The 17954-nt window shown below is 56.7% G+C and overlaps 1 protein-coding gene across 8 annotated transcripts in view; it reads left to right on the top strand.

Annotated features, from left to right (window-relative positions):
* AFAP1 (actin filament associated protein 1) overlaps nucleotides 1-17954 on the top strand; it is a 183215-nt gene that overhangs the window by 75598 nt on the left and 89663 nt on the right. For all 8 annotated transcript variants that reach the window (XR_009868165.1, XR_009868162.1, XR_009868164.1 and 5 more), the window contains exon 4: nucleotides 13690-13798. Coding sequence is in view for 4 of the 8 variants with exons in the window: in XM_062212641.1 (XP_062068625.1) it covers nucleotides 13690-13798 (109 nt within the window). In the remaining 4 variants the exon portion in view is untranslated. The remainder of the gene's footprint in view (nucleotides 1-13689; nucleotides 13799-17954) is intronic.

The following is a 17954-nucleotide window of genomic DNA, read 5'->3' as shown; positions in this document are numbered from 1 at the left end:
AAAAAGGATCTAAAATACCTCATTGATAATGATTACGTAGGTAACATGTTGAATTGCATTCTGCACACTCCAGTTAAAGAAGATGTACTGGCAAGTGTGGGATACACAGTCAGTGTTGGATACCCAGCAAGTGTTAGATACAGTGTGGGATACACAGTCAGTGTTAGATATACAGTGTTAGATACAGTGTGGGATACACAGTCAGTGTTAGATATACAGTGTTAGATACAGTGTGGGATACACAGTCAGTGTTAGATATACAGTGTTAGATACAGTGTGGGATACACAGTCAGTGTTGGATACCCAGCCAAGTGTTAGATACAGTGTGGGATACACAGTCAGTGTTGGATACCCAGTGTTAGATACAGTGTGGGATACACAGTCAGTGTTGGATACCCAGTGTTAGATACAGTGTGGGATACACAGTCAGTGTTGGATACCCAGTGTTAGATACAGTGTGGGATACACAGTCAGTGTTGGATACCCAGTGTTAGATACAGTGTGGGATACACAGTCAGTGTTGGATACCCAGCCAAGTGTTAGATACAGTGTGGGATACACAGTCAGTGTTGGATACCCAGTGTTAGATACAGTGTGGGATACACAGTCAGTGTTGGATACCCAGTGTTAGATACAGTGTGGGATACACAGTCAGTGTTGGATACCCAGTGTTAGATACAGTGTGGGATACACAGTCAGTGTTGGATACCCAGTGTTAGATACAGTGTGGGATACACAGTCAGTGTTGGATACCCAGTGTTAGATACAGTGTGGGATACACAGTCAGTGTTGGATACCCAGTGTTAGATACAGTGTGGGATACACAGTCAGTGTTGGATACCCAGTGTTAGATACAGTGTGGGATACACAGTCAGTGTTGGATACCCAGTGTTAGATACAGTGTGGGATACACAGTCAGTGTTGGATACCCAGTGTTAGATACAGTGTGGGATACACAGTCAGTGTTGGATACCCAGTGTTAGATACAGTGTGGGATACACAGTCAGTGTTGGATACCCAGTGTTAGATACAGTGTGGGATACACAGTCAGTGTTGGATACCCAGCCAAGTGTTAGATACAGTGTGGGATACACAGTCAGTGTTGGATACCCAGTGTTAGATACAGTGTGGGATACACAGTCAGTGTTAGATATACAGTGTTAGATACAGTGTGGGATACACAGTCAGTGTTGGATACCCAGTGTTAGATACAGTGTGGGATACACAGTCAGTGTTGGATACCCAGCCAAGTGTTAGATACAGTGTGGGATACACAGTCAGTGTTGGATACCCAGCCAAGTGTTAGATACAGTGTGGGATACACAGTCAGTGTTGGATACCCAGTGTTAGATACAGTGTGGGATACACAGTCAGTGTTGGATACCCAGTGTTAGATACAGTGTGGGATACACAGTCAGTGTTGGATACCCAGTGTTAGATACAGTGTGGGATACACAGTCAGTGTTGGATACCCAGTGTTAGATACAGTGTGGGATACACAGTCAGTGTTGGATACCCAGTGTTAGATACAGTGTGGGATACACAGTCAGTGTTGGATACCCAGTGTTAGATACAGTGTGGGATACACAGTCAGTGTTAGATATACAGTGTTAGATACAGTGTGGGATACACAGTCAGTGTTGGATACCCAGCCAAGTGTTAGATACAGTGTGGGATACACAGTCAGTGTTAGATACCCAGCAAGTGTTAGATACAGTGTGGGATACACAGTCAGTGTTAGATACCCAGCAAGTGTTAGATACAGTGTGGGATACACAGTCAGTGTTAGATACACAGTGTTAGATACAGTGTGGGATACACAGTCAGTGTTGGATACCCAGTGTTAGATACAGTGTGGGATACACAGTCAGTGTTGGATACACAGTGTTAGATACAGTGTGGGATACACAGTCAGTGTTGGATACCCAGTGTTAGATACAGTGTGGGATACACAGTCAGTGTTGGATACACAGTGTTAGATACAGTGTTAGATACAGTCAGTGTTAGATATACAGTTTTAGATACAGTGTGGGATACACAGTCAGTGTTGGATACACAGTGTTAGATACAGTGTGGGATACACAGTCAGTGTTGGATACACAGTGTTAGATACAGTGTGGGATACACAGTCAGTGTTAGATACCCAGCCAAGTGTTAGATACAGTGTGGGATACACAGTCAGTGTTAGATACCCAGCAAGTGTTAGATACAGTGTGGGATACACAGTCAGTGTTAGATACCCAGCAAGTGTTAGATACAGTGTGGGATACACAGTCAGTGTTAGATACACAGTGTTAGATACAGTGTGGATACACAGTCAGTGTTAGATACACAGTGTTAGATACAGTGTGGGATACACAGTCAGTGTTAGATACACAGTGTTAGATACAGTGTGGGATACACAGTCAGTGTTAGATACACAGTGTTAGATACAGTGTGGGATACACAGTCAGTGTTAGATATACAGTGTTAGATACAGTGTGGGATACACAGTCAGTGTTGGATACACAGTGTTAGATACCCAGCAAGTGTTACATACATGGTCAGTGTTAAATACCCAGCAAGTGTTAGATACACAGTCAGCGTTAGATACACAGTCAGCGCTGGATACACAGTGTTAGATAACCAGCAAGTGTTACATACATGGTCAGTGTTAGATACAGTCAGTATTAGACACAGTCAGTGTTAGATACACTGGCAAGTGTTAGATACACTGTGTTAGATACACAGTCAGTGTTAGATATACAGTGTTAGATACAGTCAGTGTTAGATACATGGTCAGTGTTAGATAGAGTGTTGGATACACAGTCAGTGTTGGATACACAGTGTTAGATACAGTCTGTGTTATACGCAGTCAGTGTTAGATATACAGTGTTAGATACAGTCAGTGTTAGATACATGGTCAGTGTTAGATAGAGTGTTGGATACACAGTCAGTGTTGGATACACAGTGTTAGATACAGTCTGTGTTATACAGTCAGTGCTGTGTTGCTTGTTGATGGGGCCCTGTTTTGAGAAGCACTGCAGTAGGGTAATTGTTCACTGTCAGGAGTTTCGTGGTGTGCATAATTGTAGATTCCATACTTTGATGTGGCTGGTGATGCCAACATCACCAGGAACACACAAGGACTGCATGGGGTGAGTGCTACACCAGCCCTAGGCAATAGGAATCAGCTTCCTTGTAATCTTATGGGGCCACTGTTGCCTGTACAGTTCATTGTTGACCAAAATGTTGTTATGCACCACACAGCTGCCTTAGCAAGATTGATTTCAGCTGTTTTACGGTTGTTAGAAAAAATTAAAAATTTTTTCCTGTATATCACAGTTGTATATTCTTTTCCTTTAAAAAGTATTTACTTGTTTATTTGAAAAGAAGAGAGAGACAAGTAGAGATCTTCCATCTGCCAGTTTGCTCCCCAAATGCCCACACAGGAAAGGCTGGGCCAGGCTATAGCTGGGATCCCAGAACTCCAGCCAGATCTCTCACGGGAGAGGCTGGGACCCAAGTACTTGGGCCGTGTCCTGCTGCCTCCCGGTGTGCGCCTCACCAGGAAGCTGGAGCTGAGGCCCTGCCCTGCAGTACCGGACATGGTGTGAGAGCTGCCGTGCCAACCGCCGATTGCCCGCCCGTACTAGGAACTCAGGTCACGCACGTGCTTACGTGTCCTCCTTGCCTTATGCTCCTGTGCTGTGCATTTCACTGTGCCACACTTGACAGTATATATCTCTATCTCTATATCTATCTATCTATATATGGATATATAAGTGTATATGATGTGTATTTTACACTGTTTATTTATTTGAAAGGCAGTTACAGGGAGGGGGAGGGAGAAGCGAGAGAGAGAGAGAGAGAGAGAGAGAGAGAGAGGTCTACATCTGTTGGTTCCCTCCCCTAGTGGCCACACTGGCCAGGGCTGGGCCAGGTGAAAGTCAGGATGCAGGAGCATCATCCAGGTCTCCCCCATGGGTGCGGGGGCCCAAGCCCTTGGACTGTCTTACGCTGCTTTCCAGCACATGAGCAGAGCAGCTGGGACAGGAGCCAGTGGTCAACTTCACTGACGCGTTATCTGTCCAATACATGAAGAAGTAGGTGAGAAGTCATCAATTTACTTGTCATTATCTTCTGCGTTGTTTTTGTTTTTCTCTGTAAGCTTGGCTTGAAGTGGAGCCTCTGCGATGGTTCTCGCCATGCTGGGTCTTGAAGTGGGGCCTCCCACGATGGGGCTCCCCATGCTGTCTTGAAGTGGGGCCTCCCACAATGGGTCTCCCCATGCTGGGTCTTGAAGTGGGGCCTCCCGCAATGGGGCTCCCCATGCTGGGTCTTCAATTTGACCGTCACCCTCCCTAGCAGGACAGGAGTTTCCAGACTGAGGGGGAGACAACAGCCCTGGAAGCAGCCAGGAAGGTGGCGGTGGTTCTGTGAGCTGCACGGCGTCTTCTCTGATGCCGGAGGGGTCTGGGCTGAACGCCAAGCCCCTCGTGTCCCAGCCGGACAGGGACTGTCAGCGTGGTACCAGTTTCAGACAGAGTTCTGGATTGGTCAGCATTTTGACCATGGACTAATTGATCGATTCCTGCAGATTTTCTCTCAAGTACAGCTTATTACCCAGCATTCACTCATCTTTCTCTCTCTCTCTTCTTGTCTGTGTCTGTCACTCTGTCCTGCCCTGAGCCCTGTCCGTGCCCTCGGCTGCAAATAGGCATGACGCAGTGGCCCGGTGGAGGGCGTGTGCGAAGCCCTCCTGATGCCATCGCAGCCGGCGGTTAGTCAGGAACGCGGGGTCAGGTGAGGGGCTTTAACAGGTGTCCATGTGCCTTAAGGGTCGTCGGTTTAAACGAGAGCCTTCAGTGACGGTGTGACCGGTGGGGCATCTCTCCCTCCTCGTGCCTCGTGCATGCTGCATGCTGTGGGAACGAAGCGCCAGAGACCACCTCACCCACCAGAGGATGACGGGCACACGAAGACAGCGAAGAGCAAGGCTTCACTCCCAGCTCGCTAGGAAGGGTGACGGGTGAGCAGCCACACGTGGGGCTGCTTGTCCAGTGCGCATTGCCGCCCTCCTCGCCTCACGGCCGAGCGCTCGGAGGGTCGCAGGCCTCATGGCCAAGCGCTCGGAGGGTCGCAGGCCTCACGGCCGAGCACCCGGAAGTTCGCAGTCCTCACGGCCAAGCACTCGGAAGGTCACAGTGATCACGGCCGAGCACCCGGAAGTTCGCAGTCCTCACGGCCAAGCACTCGGAAGGTCACAGTGATCACGGCCGAGCACCCGGAAGTTCGCAGTCCTCACGGCCAAGCACTCGGAAGGTCACAGTGATCACGGCCGAGCACCCGGAAGGTCTCAGTCCCCACGGCCGAGCTCCCGGAAGGTCTCAGTCCCCACAGCCGAGCACCCGGAAGGTCTTAGTCCCCACGGCCAAGCACCCAGAAGGTCTCAGTCCCCACGGCCGAGCACCCGGAAGGTCTCAGTCCCCACAGCCGAGCACCCGGAAGGTCTTAGTCCCCACGGCCAAGCACCCAGAAGGTCTCAGTCCCCACGGCCGAGCACCCGGAAGGTCACAGTGATCACGGCCGAGCACCCAGAAGGTCTCAGTCCTCACAGCTGTGTACCCGGAAGGTCTCAGTCCCCACGGCCGAGCACCCGGAAGGTCTCGGTCCCCACGGCCGAGCACCCGGAAGGTCTCGGTCCCCACGGCCGAGCTCCCGGAAGGTCTCGGTCCCCACGGCCGAGCTCCCGGAAGGTCACAGTCTTCCCAGTCACCTAAGAGGCCCCGTTCTCCCTGTTGAGTTTCTGTTTTCCAAGTATGAAGAACCTGCATAGGTTCTTAGGTTTTTCAGAAGGGCAGAAGCTTTTGCAGTCCTGATTTGAGGCGAAAGCCAGGTTGCAGAAGGAATATTTGTGGGCAGCCTAAGGCACCCAGAAAGGGTCTGCCGCTCTGCTGAGCCACCCTGTCCCATTTTGGCCGTTTTGTGGCTGTCACATCACCCAGCTGGCATTGCCCTCACTTTAGCATCCTGTCCATACCTGCAAGCCAGCTGTTAGCTGCTTTTCACTCAGAATTGGACATTTCATCCTTTACTTCAGTACAGAAGGAAAAGGCTAACATGGCATTAACAATTGCTTGTTTAAAAATGCTGGCTTAAAGTAGCTCACAAACAGTCTGTTGGCATGTATGAGGTGACGAGCAATCTAGAGAGAGGGAGAGGGGGAGCGAGTGCGCTGAAGCTGCCCTCTGCCATCCAGACTCCAGGGGAAGGGGCTCCTTGGGAGCCATGCCCTGTCCCTTCTTAGGTCTCTGCTTTTGGAAATGAACCACACGGCCGGCGCCGCGGCTCAATAGGCTAATCCTCCACCTGCGGCGCTGGCACCCTGGGTTCTAGTTCCGGTCGGGGCGCCGGATTCTGTCCCGGTTGCCCCTCTTCCAGTCCAGCTCTCTGCTGAGGCCCGGGAGTGCAGTGGAGGATGGCCCAAGTGCTTGGGCCCTGCACCTGCATGGGTGACCAGGAGAAGCACCTGGCTCCTGGCTTCGGATCAGCATGGTGCGCCGGCCGCAGTGTGCCGGCCACGACGGCCTTTACCAACGGTAAAGGAAGACCTTTCTCTCTCTCTCTCTCACTGTCCACTCTGCCTGTCAAAAAAATCCAAAAAACAAACAAACAAAAAAAGGGAAATGAGCCACACGTTAGTCCTGACAGACGTCAGGGGGTGTTTCCCGCTGTCACCGCAGAGCCGCTGCACTCTGCGGTGGGGGAGGGCTCCATCCTTCGCGGGGCTCTGCCCGTCCCTGGGCAGGGCTGTCCGGGGTGTGCTGTGGGCCTTTCCGTGGCGGTGGTGCAGCTGAGTGCAGCTCCAGGAGACGCGTTTCTCCAGCTGTCTCGGGTGACCCTGGCAGCGTCTCAGGGAGTCCTCCTCTCTCCTTGTCACTCACTGGTTTTCATTTATTTATGTGACAGATTGAGGGATCGCAGTCACGAGAACTTAAGCTGACTCCCCCTTAACTCACGGCTCACCTGCTGGGACTCTCACAGGCTCTCAGGGAGGAGCTTGTCGGCCACAAAGGCTTCGCATTTTGTAGACATCAGGCAGGGAGTTTCACGGAGGGGCGGAGGACGTCGGTCGGCGTGTCAGTTAGAGCCTGCATCGGAGGGGGCTCCTCTAATTTTCTGCTAGTTTTTGGTGAATTCCTAACTCAGCAAGCTAAGTGATTCGCTCAGGAAATTAACCGTGAGTTGGCGTTTGGCCAGTTGGCCGTTTGCTGGTGTGCGGGAGAACCTGCTGCCTGTGGGGTGAAGGCGGGACGTGTGGGAGCTGTGCTGGGTAGAAGGTGTCCCATGGATGAAGGTGCCGGCTGGCAGGGAGCCAGGTGTACTGGGAGCGCGTCAGCGTGGCTGGGCCTGGGTTCTTGTGTCCAGTGCAAGACACACTTTGAAGACGAGACGTCGTCAGGGTCGGCAGAGGCGCAGATGTGTGTGCACGTAAAGCAGGAGTGCACATTCACGGGGAACGTGGCCACGCCCATGGGGAGCTGCATGCAGGGGGCTCTGGGCCGACCCTCAGGGATCCCCAGTGCGGTCCGCTGGGGATCAATCCAGTGTTCGTAGATGCGGGGGGGGGGGGGTTTGGGGGTGGCGCCAGAGCGCCTCCCATTTCCTTGCCCTTTTTTGGAAGTCTTAGAAGTATCATGGCAGCAGGTGCATCATGGGAGTGTGAGTGTCAGTCTCAGTTTTATTATAATGATCCTGTAGTTGGCTGATGCCACCATGGGGATGCTGCTGGCAGCCCTGGTGGTGGTTTCTGGCTGGTGCTGATCCCCAGGGTTGGTTTCATGGATGTTGTGGGCGGTGAAGGAGGGGCTTCAGGGAGGGGCTGGCAAGCTTCATGAGGGCATCAGGAGTACTTACGGTTGCTGGGTGGTGAGATGGGTAGTTGTTCTGCAGGTGGGCTTGCGGGGCAGCTTGGGGTTGATCGACAGAGTAACGCAAGCCGTGAGGGCGTTCCTGGCTCGTGGTTTGTGTCTGGCGACTACTTCTCGTGTGCTGGAGTCCAGATGCGCGGACTCGCACGCTGCCTTCTCTCAGGCGCCTGTGTGAGAAAGGCCTGCGAGGGAGAGGGTTTCCTCTCCTAGGCCGCTCGGTGCCTTACGCGGTTGCCAGCTGTGGGATTCTTTGAATCCAACCACACTTCAGGCTTTGAGAATGATGTGTGTGCCTTGCACGTTGCATAATATGCAGACAGCACTGCTCACCGCTCAGGAGACGCTGGCAACGTCCTGCTGCTGTGGGGCGTGCTGGAGGCCAGCTCTCTGGTGCCGGTGAGGCTGTTGCTGTCTTCCCTCGGAGTGGACGTGCCAGCGGCCAGTGTCCCGGGCAGCACGTTTATCTGGAAGTGTTCAGGGGACAGTGTAGGCGGGGGTGTGTGTTCAGTAGCCACTGCGACCCTCCCCCAGCCTCTGGACCACAGGGGCTTCCCAGTCTGCCTTGCGTCCTTGCTTTCCAAGGGGGCCTGGAATAGGCCCAAGCATCCGAAGAATTTTTGTTTTTGATTCGGGGAGTTGTGCAGCTGTCAGGCCGACTGTACTTACAGGCAGCAAGTGTGACAGTGCTGAGAGCTGGTTGCCAGGATGGGCCCGGTCTGGGAACGGGCCCGCCTGTGTTGGGCCGGCTGCCCGTGCCCCACCACCCAGCGCCACGGGGTCTGATCCAGGCCCCACCTGTGCTTTGCTTCCTGCTCTGCAGATGAGCAGCGAGTCCACAGGCACAGCTCAGCTCTCAGGGTGGAGAAGGAAGGTGGCGTGGTGGAGCGGCACCTGAGATGCCACGCGGAGGCCGGCGCAGAAGTGCTCATTCCACAGCTTAGATGGAACAGGGTCGCGCTGTGTTGAGGGGTGACCCGGAGCTGATATAAATTTGATACCAGTGGGGGCTGGTGTTGTGGCATAGTGGGCTAAACCTCCCCCTATGGCACTGACACCCCATGGCATCCCATATGGGCACCGGTTCCTGTCCTGGCTGCTCCTGTTCTGATCCAGCTCTCTGCTATGGCCTGGGAAAGCAGCAGAAGATGGCCCAGGTGCTTGGGCCCTGCACCCGCGTGGGAGACCAGGAAGAAGCTTCTGGCTCCTGGCTTCGGATGGGCCCAACTCGACTGTGGCCATTTGAGGAGTGAGCCAGTGGATGGAAGGCCTCTCTGTCTTTCCCTGTCTCTGTCTGTAACTCTGGCTCTCAAGAAAATAAAATCTTTAAAAAAAAAGAAATAAATTTGATGCCAGTGGGCAACAGTGAAGATAAAAAAAACAAACTGTAGTAAAATACACGTAACCTAGAGTTTACCTTTGTAAAGTGCACAACTTGGGACAAAGCGGGGTGAGCCGCTGCTCGCAGCACTCCCGTGTGGGAACGCTGGTTCAAGTCCGGGCTCCTCGGCTTCTGATCCAGCTTCTTGCTGACATGCCTGGGAGGGCAGCCGGCGAGGGCTCACGCGCTTGGGTCCCTGCCACCCAGAGGGAGACTGGGGTGGAGCTCCTGTTTCCTGGCTCGGGGGTAGCCCAGGCCCAGCTGCTGCCGTCGCTTGGATGATGAGCCCCAGATGGAAGATCTCCCTCTCTCCCCCTCCCTCCCTCCTCTCGCTCTCTTTCTCCCTCTGTCTTTCTCTCTTACTCTGCCTTTCAAGCTACATCTTGTTAGAGAAGTGTGCAGCTCAGCGGCGTTAAGCAGACCGACAGTGCCGTGCAGCCGTCGCCACCGTTCACTTCCGGAACGTGTGCGTCTTTGTCCCTTTCAGGCACCAGGGCCCTGTTCCTGCGTCTCCGCCTCTCTCGGCAGCGCCGTTTTGCTGTCTCTGTGAGACACTGAGGTTTGATGCCGGCCGCCCTGCCTTCTGGTCGCGTGTCATCCTTGGTGTGACGGCACTGCCGTTATATCTGACAGGTGAGCGTTAAGGCTCTCGGGATTGTGTGGCAGAATCAGACATTTCACCAGTTGCAGTGTTGAGACCGAAGCCCACGACGTCACACAGCAAAACCCCTGCCTGCCCTGGGGAGCCGGACGTGCTCCTTCCTTTTCGCTGACTTTCGAGGCCCTCAGGGCGTGGTCTCAGCGTCCGATCCTGGCGGCGTTTTCATGAGGTGCGTCCTTTGGCTGCGTTCCAGACGTGCCCCGTGCGCGCTGCTGTTGGACTGCTGGCCTCCGCGTGGCTGCCTCTCCCGACGGAGAGGGACGGGAAGAGACACGGCCGCGGGGCCGCGGGAGCGGAGAGACTTCAGGGGTGTTTTCAAGTGCGGCCGGAATGCAGATTAAACAGTGATCAGCGTGGAACGGGGGTGAAGGGTTCTGTTTTGCCAAGAATACTTACCCACGATTCTTGGTGTTAGTATTGAAACCATTTATTTCAGTTTAGGCTATAAAATTTTATTAGCCATTGAAAATTACTTGCCCCACTGCTTGGTCCCTGTCAGTGGCATGGGAAGCCCAGGCTGTGGTGCGCGCAGTGGAGGGGCCCTGGGGTTCTCATGTCAGTCAGAAGAGGGCCCTGCTGACTGTGTGACAGATGAGAACTTGACCCCAACCTCCTTACCCCAGGTTAGATATTTGGCTGTTCCTCTAGGCATATTCTAACCTCTGCCACAGAAGAGCAGGCTGCGCACGCTGCCGTCTGCCCGGGGTCAGAGTCCCCACGTCTCGCTGTCTGGGCTTGTCTTTCTCAGCTAACACCAGGTCTCGTGGTTCATTGGTGTTTTTGTGCCGAGGACCAAGGAATAGATTGGGGTAGGAGTAAGGGAAGGCGTTGCTCTCCTGTCGTCCGTCCTAGTCTGCTCTGCCACCTGCCGTGTCAGGTGCTGAGGGACGTCGCTGGGGCAGGTGCGGCCCAGGGTCCGCCTCAGCCTCTGCTTCCGCCGTTAGCGCGCACTCTGGCCCACCTCCGCTGCTCCGCTCATCAGCCCATTCGTAGCGCCTGCCGCTGGGCAAGCTCTTCAGCCGTCCCAGTCTCTGTCTTTACTTGCAAAAGAGTTTATTTACTTGAGAGGCAGATTTACAGAGAGAGGGAGAGACAGAGAGACAGAGAGGTCTTCCATTTGCCGGCTCACTCCCCAAAAGGCTGCAACAGCTGGGGCTAGCCTGGTACGAAACCAGGAGCCAGCAGCTTCCTCCAGGTCTCCCACGCGGGTGCAGGGGCCCAAGGACTTGGGCCATCTTCCACTGCTTTCCCAGGCCATAGCCGGGACAGGACCAGTGCCCATATGCGATGCCAGTGCCTCAGGCGGAGGCTTAGTCTAACTCTGTCAAACATCGGCCTGTGAAATCATTCTTGAAATACTTAAATGTGGGCGTTACTCTCTGAAGGAGAGAGAATCCCTGCAAAGTATCCCAGAATGGTGTCCCAGTAGGCAAGCAGGAAATAGTTACTACTGTTACATTGTTGGAATAATAGTAATAGTAATAGTTACTATTACGTTTATGCCATATAATTGTATAAAATAATAATTTATTATTGTTAGAAGAATTCTCTGTGAGGCTTTTGCTTAACGTAGTGAAGGTGGGAACTTTTTGTTCCAGAAAAATGGGAGTGAAGGTCACGGCCGGTGTTGCGCACGGCACACGCGGTTTTGCCGGGGGATTGTGCTGTGGCTGCCTTTGCTCGCTCAGCAGATGCCGTGTGGGGTTCTCGGGGGGGGGGGGGGGGGAGGGCTGTGGACAAGCGCTGCGTTCTAGACGCTTCCCTGCGGATGTGGCCGCGTGTCTGAGCGACCTTCCCTTCAGCAGTGTTTAGACGGCTCTTAGTTTTTTGCTAAAGAAATATTTTGAATATCCTTATGCTTTTTTTCTCGATCGAGTGGGGTGTACTTCTGGAAGTGGAATGACTGGGTTTAGGGATGTCTCTGGAAAGGCTGCACCAAATACGTGCCCAGCAGTGGGATCTGAAAGTTCTGTTCAGGAATCCCAGCAAGCTCTCGGCATAGCTGGAGCCTGCGAGAACCAAGTCTGGCTGTGCTACTGAAGAGGCCTCTGTGTGAGTCAGCCGCAGCGCTGCCCAGGACGTGAGTCATCCGCCTCTCACCTCGCTGAGGGGCGTGAGCTCCCGCCTCTCCAGCGAAGGCACTCGTGAGTCCACAGCTCTTCCCGGAGCACACGCCTGGCACGGGCTCCTTGACCGTGGCCGGCGCCGAGCCCGCTGTGTCAGGTTCCGTTCCGAGGACTCCGGGGAGTGCCGGGGGCTGTCTGCGGCCCGGCCGCTGGCCCTCGTCTGCCGGAGTTGGCGTGGGCTGGGCGTGCCGTGCGTGGTTAGTCACTCACGGGGCCTTCCTGCCTCTGAGCTGTTACACAGAATGGGAAGTGATGGAGTTGCACATTCTCGGGTGTTTACATAAAGCATCCCATGATTCCATCGGAACATTGTTCTACTTGGAACTGAAACTTGGTAGGTCTTCGTTTTGTTCATTCTCCGCGACACGCCTCTTCCGCTGTGTTTGCAGAACGCGGGTCGTGTGAAGTGGGTAGGCGCGGATAACAGGAGGAGGAGAGCACGTGAACACTGGAAGCGGCGGGGAACCGGCTCTGTCGCTCACTGGCACCCGGTTTTGAGCGGGCTGTGCTGTTCGGAGCTCCACGTTGGCGTTGTGAGATTGAAGGTGGCAGAACGTGTGCCGTGGAAGATTCCGTGTGGGTCCGTGGATGCAGCCGAGAGCCGCGCAGGTGGCGGGACGTGGGCTGTCCCTTCGCTGGCGGAGCTGAGTTCTCAGAGGGATGGGGGATGGGCTGAGTTGGAGCCAGCAGGGAAGTTCAAGAACGAAGGCGGCCTCAGCTGTGCTTTGCAGGCCACGTGCAGAGGGCGGAGTGAGCCCCGCGCCCCTCCGGACTCTGAAGTCACAGCTTCGAGGCCAGAGGACGCGCGTTCTAGAGGTTGTCAAGATGTTGTGCTCTGATTGGTTTTATTTTATTTAATTTCTACTGACTTATTTTCATTCTATTTGAGAGAGGGAGGGTTAGAGATGGAGATCTTTCATCCGCTGGTTGATGCCTGCGGCACATGGGCCACAGCCAGGAGCTGGGTGCGCAGTCCATGTGGGTGGCAGGGCCCCCAGTACTCGAGTCCCCGAGTCCCCACAGCCAGGAAGCTGGACCCTCCCCCGCACTCCAGGATGGGATTGGGCGCCTTCACCCCCTACTGGTTGGTTTTCATAAGGATGGGCTTCCCTCCCGCGCCAGAGAGTAATCCTGCGTCTCTTTTAGAGTGGTTCCTAGGGACTTTCTTCTCTTTCCTGGAGATCTCCTAGGACATCGTAGGAATATCGTGAGAGTGAGGGCCAACTTTACCCGCTAATCCGGCCGGGGTAGATGTGCTTACTGTGTAGTGGGCACCAGGCAAGTCTGGACAGCCCTGTGTCCTGGGAGCTTCGCCCTCTGCGGGCGCTGGGCCGCAGAGAAGAATCGGCTCTGGAGATTCTTCGGGGGGAGCCGTGGTGTACAGGGTATTGTGGGCCTGTCTGCCCCAGAGGGGGCTACCTGTCTCAGCACCGCATGGGAAGAGGACACGCAAGGAGATGGTGCCGTGTGCTGGCGGAGCTCCACGGAGGGGGCGGGGCCCGGTGGGCTGGCCGCAGGAAGGGGGGACTCCCTGGGGGACTGCCGTCCCGGCCCCTGCCCGGGGTGGGAGCCGGCTTCTCAGGCTCACGCTCGTCTCTGTGTTCTCCTCAGCCTCCTGACAGTGGGCCTCCGCCTCTGCCGACTGCCTCGCTCCCGGAAGGCTACTATGAGGAAGCTGTGCCGCTGAGCCCTGGGAAAGCGCCGGAGTACATCACCTCAAGTGAGTGCAGGCTCAGGCGCTGCCTGTCGGGTTTGCGGGGGCGTGGAGGTGCCCTGAAGCCCTGCGAGACGTGGGGCCGGGACTGTGCGGGGGCTTCGAAAATCTAGAGGCCCCGATTCCCACCCCCGCGATCTGCGGCCTGCTGTGGAAGCCAGGGTCGGCCACTGACGTGCGTTCTCTTCGCGAGAGGAGCGGCTTCCGTGGCGTTTCCATGGGCGCCGTGTCCCTACCACATTCCCCTCTGCCCACCCCACACACATCACTCAGGCTGCGCAGGCTTCCCTGGGGCTGTCTGCCGGCTGGAAAATGTGCACAAAACAGGCAGCACCCCAGTCACACTAGGGTTTGCTTAGCTTTTCGTTTTTGTTACAGGTTTTACTCGAGTTTTTTTGCTTAAGTTGCTGTGCAGGTGGCTCCAGGTGGCTGGGTGCTGGTGGCCCTGGGCGGTGCCTGTCTCTGACCCACAGGTGGCTGGGTGCTGGTGGCCCTGGGCGGTGCCTGTCTCTGACCCACAGGTGGCTGGGTGCTGGTGGCCCTGGGTGGTGCCTGTCTCTGACCCACAGGTGGCTGGGTGCTGGTGGCCCTGGGCAGTGCCTGTCTCTGACCCACAGGTGGCTGGGTGCTGGTGGCCCTGGGCGGTGCCTGTCTGTCACCCACAGGTGGCTGGGTGCTGGTGGCCCTGGGCGGTGCCTGTCTGTCACCCACAGGTGGCTGGGTGCTGGTGGCCCTGGGCGGTGCCTGTCTCTGACCCACAGGTGGCTGGGTGCTGGTGGCCCTGGGCGGTGCCTGTCTCTGACCCACAGGTGGCTGGGTGCTGGTGGCCCTGGGCGGTGCCTGTCTCTGACCCACAGGTGGCTGGGTGCTGGTGGCCCTGGGCGGTGCCTGTCTGTCACCCACAGGTGACTGGGTGCTGGTGGCCCTGGGCGGTGCCTGTCTCTGACCCACAGGTGGCTGGGTGCTGGTGGCCCTGGGCGGTGCCTGTCTCTGACCCACAGGTGGCTGGGTGCTGGTGGCCCTGGGCGGTGCCTGTTTCTGACCCACAGGTGGCTGGGTGCTGGTGGCCCTGGGCGGTGCCTGTCTGTGACCCACAGGTGGCTGGGTGCTGATGGCCCTGGGTGGTGCCTGTCTCTGACCCACAGGTGGCTGGGTGCTGATGGCCCTGGGTGGTGCCTGTCTCTGACCCACAGGTGGCTGGGTGCTGGTGGCCCTGGGTGGTGCCTGTCTCTGACCCACAGGTGGCTGGGTGCTGGTGGCTTGGGCAGTGCCTGTCTGTGACCCAGCTTTCACGTTCATAGAAGACCGACGTGCCAGCATTTCCAGCCCCCTGTAGCTGTCGCTGGCGTTTCCTTAGGGGTGATTGCCATCACACCCCCTCTCCAGCTTCTGTGAGGCCGTGCCCTGTTGTCTCACAGACACCGAGCTAGGCTGTCCGAGTGCTTGTCCCCTCAGGGAGCCCAGCCTGCTTTCTTAAAAACGGAAGTGGATCAGCGGCGAGTGAGTGAGTGCTGCTTGTCGTCACAGGCCTCCGTCCGTGAGCGGTCGTGCCACGCTGTCTCACCCCATCCGTCTGTGTGTGGAGGTGCCCCCTCCATGCCGGGGCCGCCACCACACAGACTGTGTGGCAGCAAAGCACAACCAGACTTGCGTGTAGGAAGGGGGTTGGCGCCGGAGAATTCTCTGGGCGGTCTTTCCGAGCGGAGGGGTCACAGCAGCCAGGCAGCTGGGCGTGCCGTGGGGACAGGGCCCTCCTGAGCCTCTGTAGCACTCCCGGCGCAGCCCAAGCGCAGTGCCCGTCACTGTTCCCCGTGCTGTGAGAGAGGAAGAGGCTGGTCCTGGTTAGGAGACTGTGCAGTTTTAGGTTTTTGAGATCCATAAGAAAATGTTTTAATTTTTCCTTCATTTAAGAACTACTTGGTGGCAAAAATGCATTCAAGTGATTTCTTTGTTAAAGATTTATTTATTTATTTGAAAGTCAGAGTTACATGGGTGGGAGGAGGGGAGAGAAGGAGAGAGGGAGAGATCTATCTTCCATTTTCTGGTTCACTCCCCAGAAGGTCACCACAGCTGGGGCTGGGGCTGGGGCTGGGTCAGGCCAGAGCTGGGGCCAGGAGTTTCATCTGGGTCTCCCCGTGGGATGGCGGCGTTGAAGGCAGTGGCTTGACCCGCGACACCACAGCTCTGGTCCCCCATTCAAGTCATTTCTAAGTGTCAGGTTTTTAAGATGACAGCAGGCTAGCCAGGAAACACAGAGTTAAATGTCCTGATGTAATTCAGAGCTCCCCGGATCCTCCCGTGGCTGTGAGTGAGGAGGGGCAGCTGGGAGAGGTCGCTGCCTTTGCCCCGGCCCTCTCCCAGCACGCTTCCCAGGGTGCACGTGGGAGTGCGTTGTTTGATTCTGAGGGGTCCTCAGCAGTTTTCGTTCTGAGACGCCCGTGTGGCTCCGGCGACGCCGTCTCTTGGCTGCCTGTGGGCAGACGCTGTGTGGCCCTCATTCCAGAGGCGAGCAGGTAGCAGGAGAGCCCAGGCGTGGGGAGGCGGCGGGCCGCATGACAGCACACGGCTTCTCCGTGAGGAACAGGACAGGCTGGGGTCCCGTCCCTTCCAGTTAGGCAGAACTGGAGATGGTTGTGTGCAGCTCCCAGTGCCCGGATGAAGGATTCTTTCTGGGGATGGGGCCTGCTGCTGTTGTGGGAGCTGCAGAAGAAGCTGAGGAAAGCTGAGGGGCGGCGGGAGGAAGGGCTGGGGGACACACTGAAGCCCACTTCTGTCTGTCCACCCTCAGTGAGCCAGGCAAGCCACAGAAGCTGGAGCCCCCCTCCACAGAGGCACGTGCCCGCCAGCCCAGGGCCCCGGGGACAAGCGGGGAGGGTCCACAGGGTGCTGAGGGGCGGCGGGAGGAAGGGCTGGGGGACACACTGAAGCCCACTTCTGTCTGTCACCTCTCCACCCTCAGCCACAGAAGCTGGAGCCCCCCCCTCCACAGAGGCGCGTGCCCGCCAGCCCAGGGCCCCGGGGACAAGCGGGGAGGGTCCACAGGGTGCTGAGTGGCGGCGGGAGGAAGGGCTGGGGGACACACTGAAGCCCACTTCTGTCTGTCACCTGTCCACCCTCAGTGAGCCAGGCGAGCCACAGAAGCTGGAGCCCCCCTCCACAGAGGCGCGTGCCCGCCAGCCCAGGGCCCCGGGGACAAGCGGGGAGGGTCCACAGGGTGCTGAGGGGCGGCGGGAGGAAGGGCTGGGGGACACACTGAAGCCCACTTCTGTCTGTCACCTGTCCACCCTCAGTGAGCCAGGAGAGCCACAGAAGCTGGAGCCCCCCTCCACAGAGGCGCGTGCCCGCCAGCCCAGGGCCCTGGGGACAAGCGGGGAGGGTCCACAGGGTGCTGAGGGGCGGCAGGAGGAAGGGCTGGGGGACACACTGAAGCCCACTTCTGTCTGTCACCTGTCCACCCTCAGTGAGCCAGGCAAGCCACAGAAGCTGGAGCCCCCCTCCACAGAGGCGCGTGCCCGCCAGCCCAGGGCCCCGGGGACAAGCGGGGAGGGTCCACAGGGTGCTGAGGGGTGGCAGGGTGGCCGCTGTCGGCAGTGTATGAACTCCGCAGCACCCCCAGATCCCTCTTGGCCACCCTAAGCCCGAGCAGTCCCAGAAGGGGGCTTTGGGAAACGGGATTGCCGCCTTGCCGGGTGACGCTGGGTGGCGCTGCCACAGTGCACCTGTCCATTGGCCGCCGCACGCTGGGTTTCCACGCAGACGGCAGCACGGGTGTGCTTGGGCCTGGCAAGGAGGACACAGCACCTGTCTATCCAGCCTCAGCCGGTGCTCGTCCTCTTCAGGCAGAGCCCGAGTCTTGTGTTCTGTGACAGGCTGACCGCTGGTGCCCTCTGGTTCTAGGGGAGGGGAGAGGGGAGCGGAGGGAAGCAGGAGTTTGAGCCGGCACAGATCCACCCTCATCAGAACAGGAAGAGCAGTGCGTGACCGGCTCTGTCCGCGTCTCTACAGCCTGGCGGTGGTTGTGGCTGGGACTCATCATTGCCCTCCACCTCCCGTCCGTGCTCCCCTGCCTCCGCGTGCACTGGGACTTCCTGTGCGGGGTGGTGGTGCCTTCCCATAGCCGTAATCAGGGGTGGGAGGCGGACGAGGCGCTCCGGGTCATGTG

Source organism: Lepus europaeus, chromosome 16 (genome assembly GCF_033115175.1).
Source record: "Lepus europaeus isolate LE1 chromosome 16, mLepTim1.pri, whole genome shotgun sequence".
NCBI classification, from domain to species: Eukaryota; Metazoa; Chordata; class Mammalia; order Lagomorpha; family Leporidae; genus Lepus; species Lepus europaeus.
Note: the sequence above shows the minus strand (reverse complement) of the source record. Positions and strands in the feature narration are given on the sequence as shown.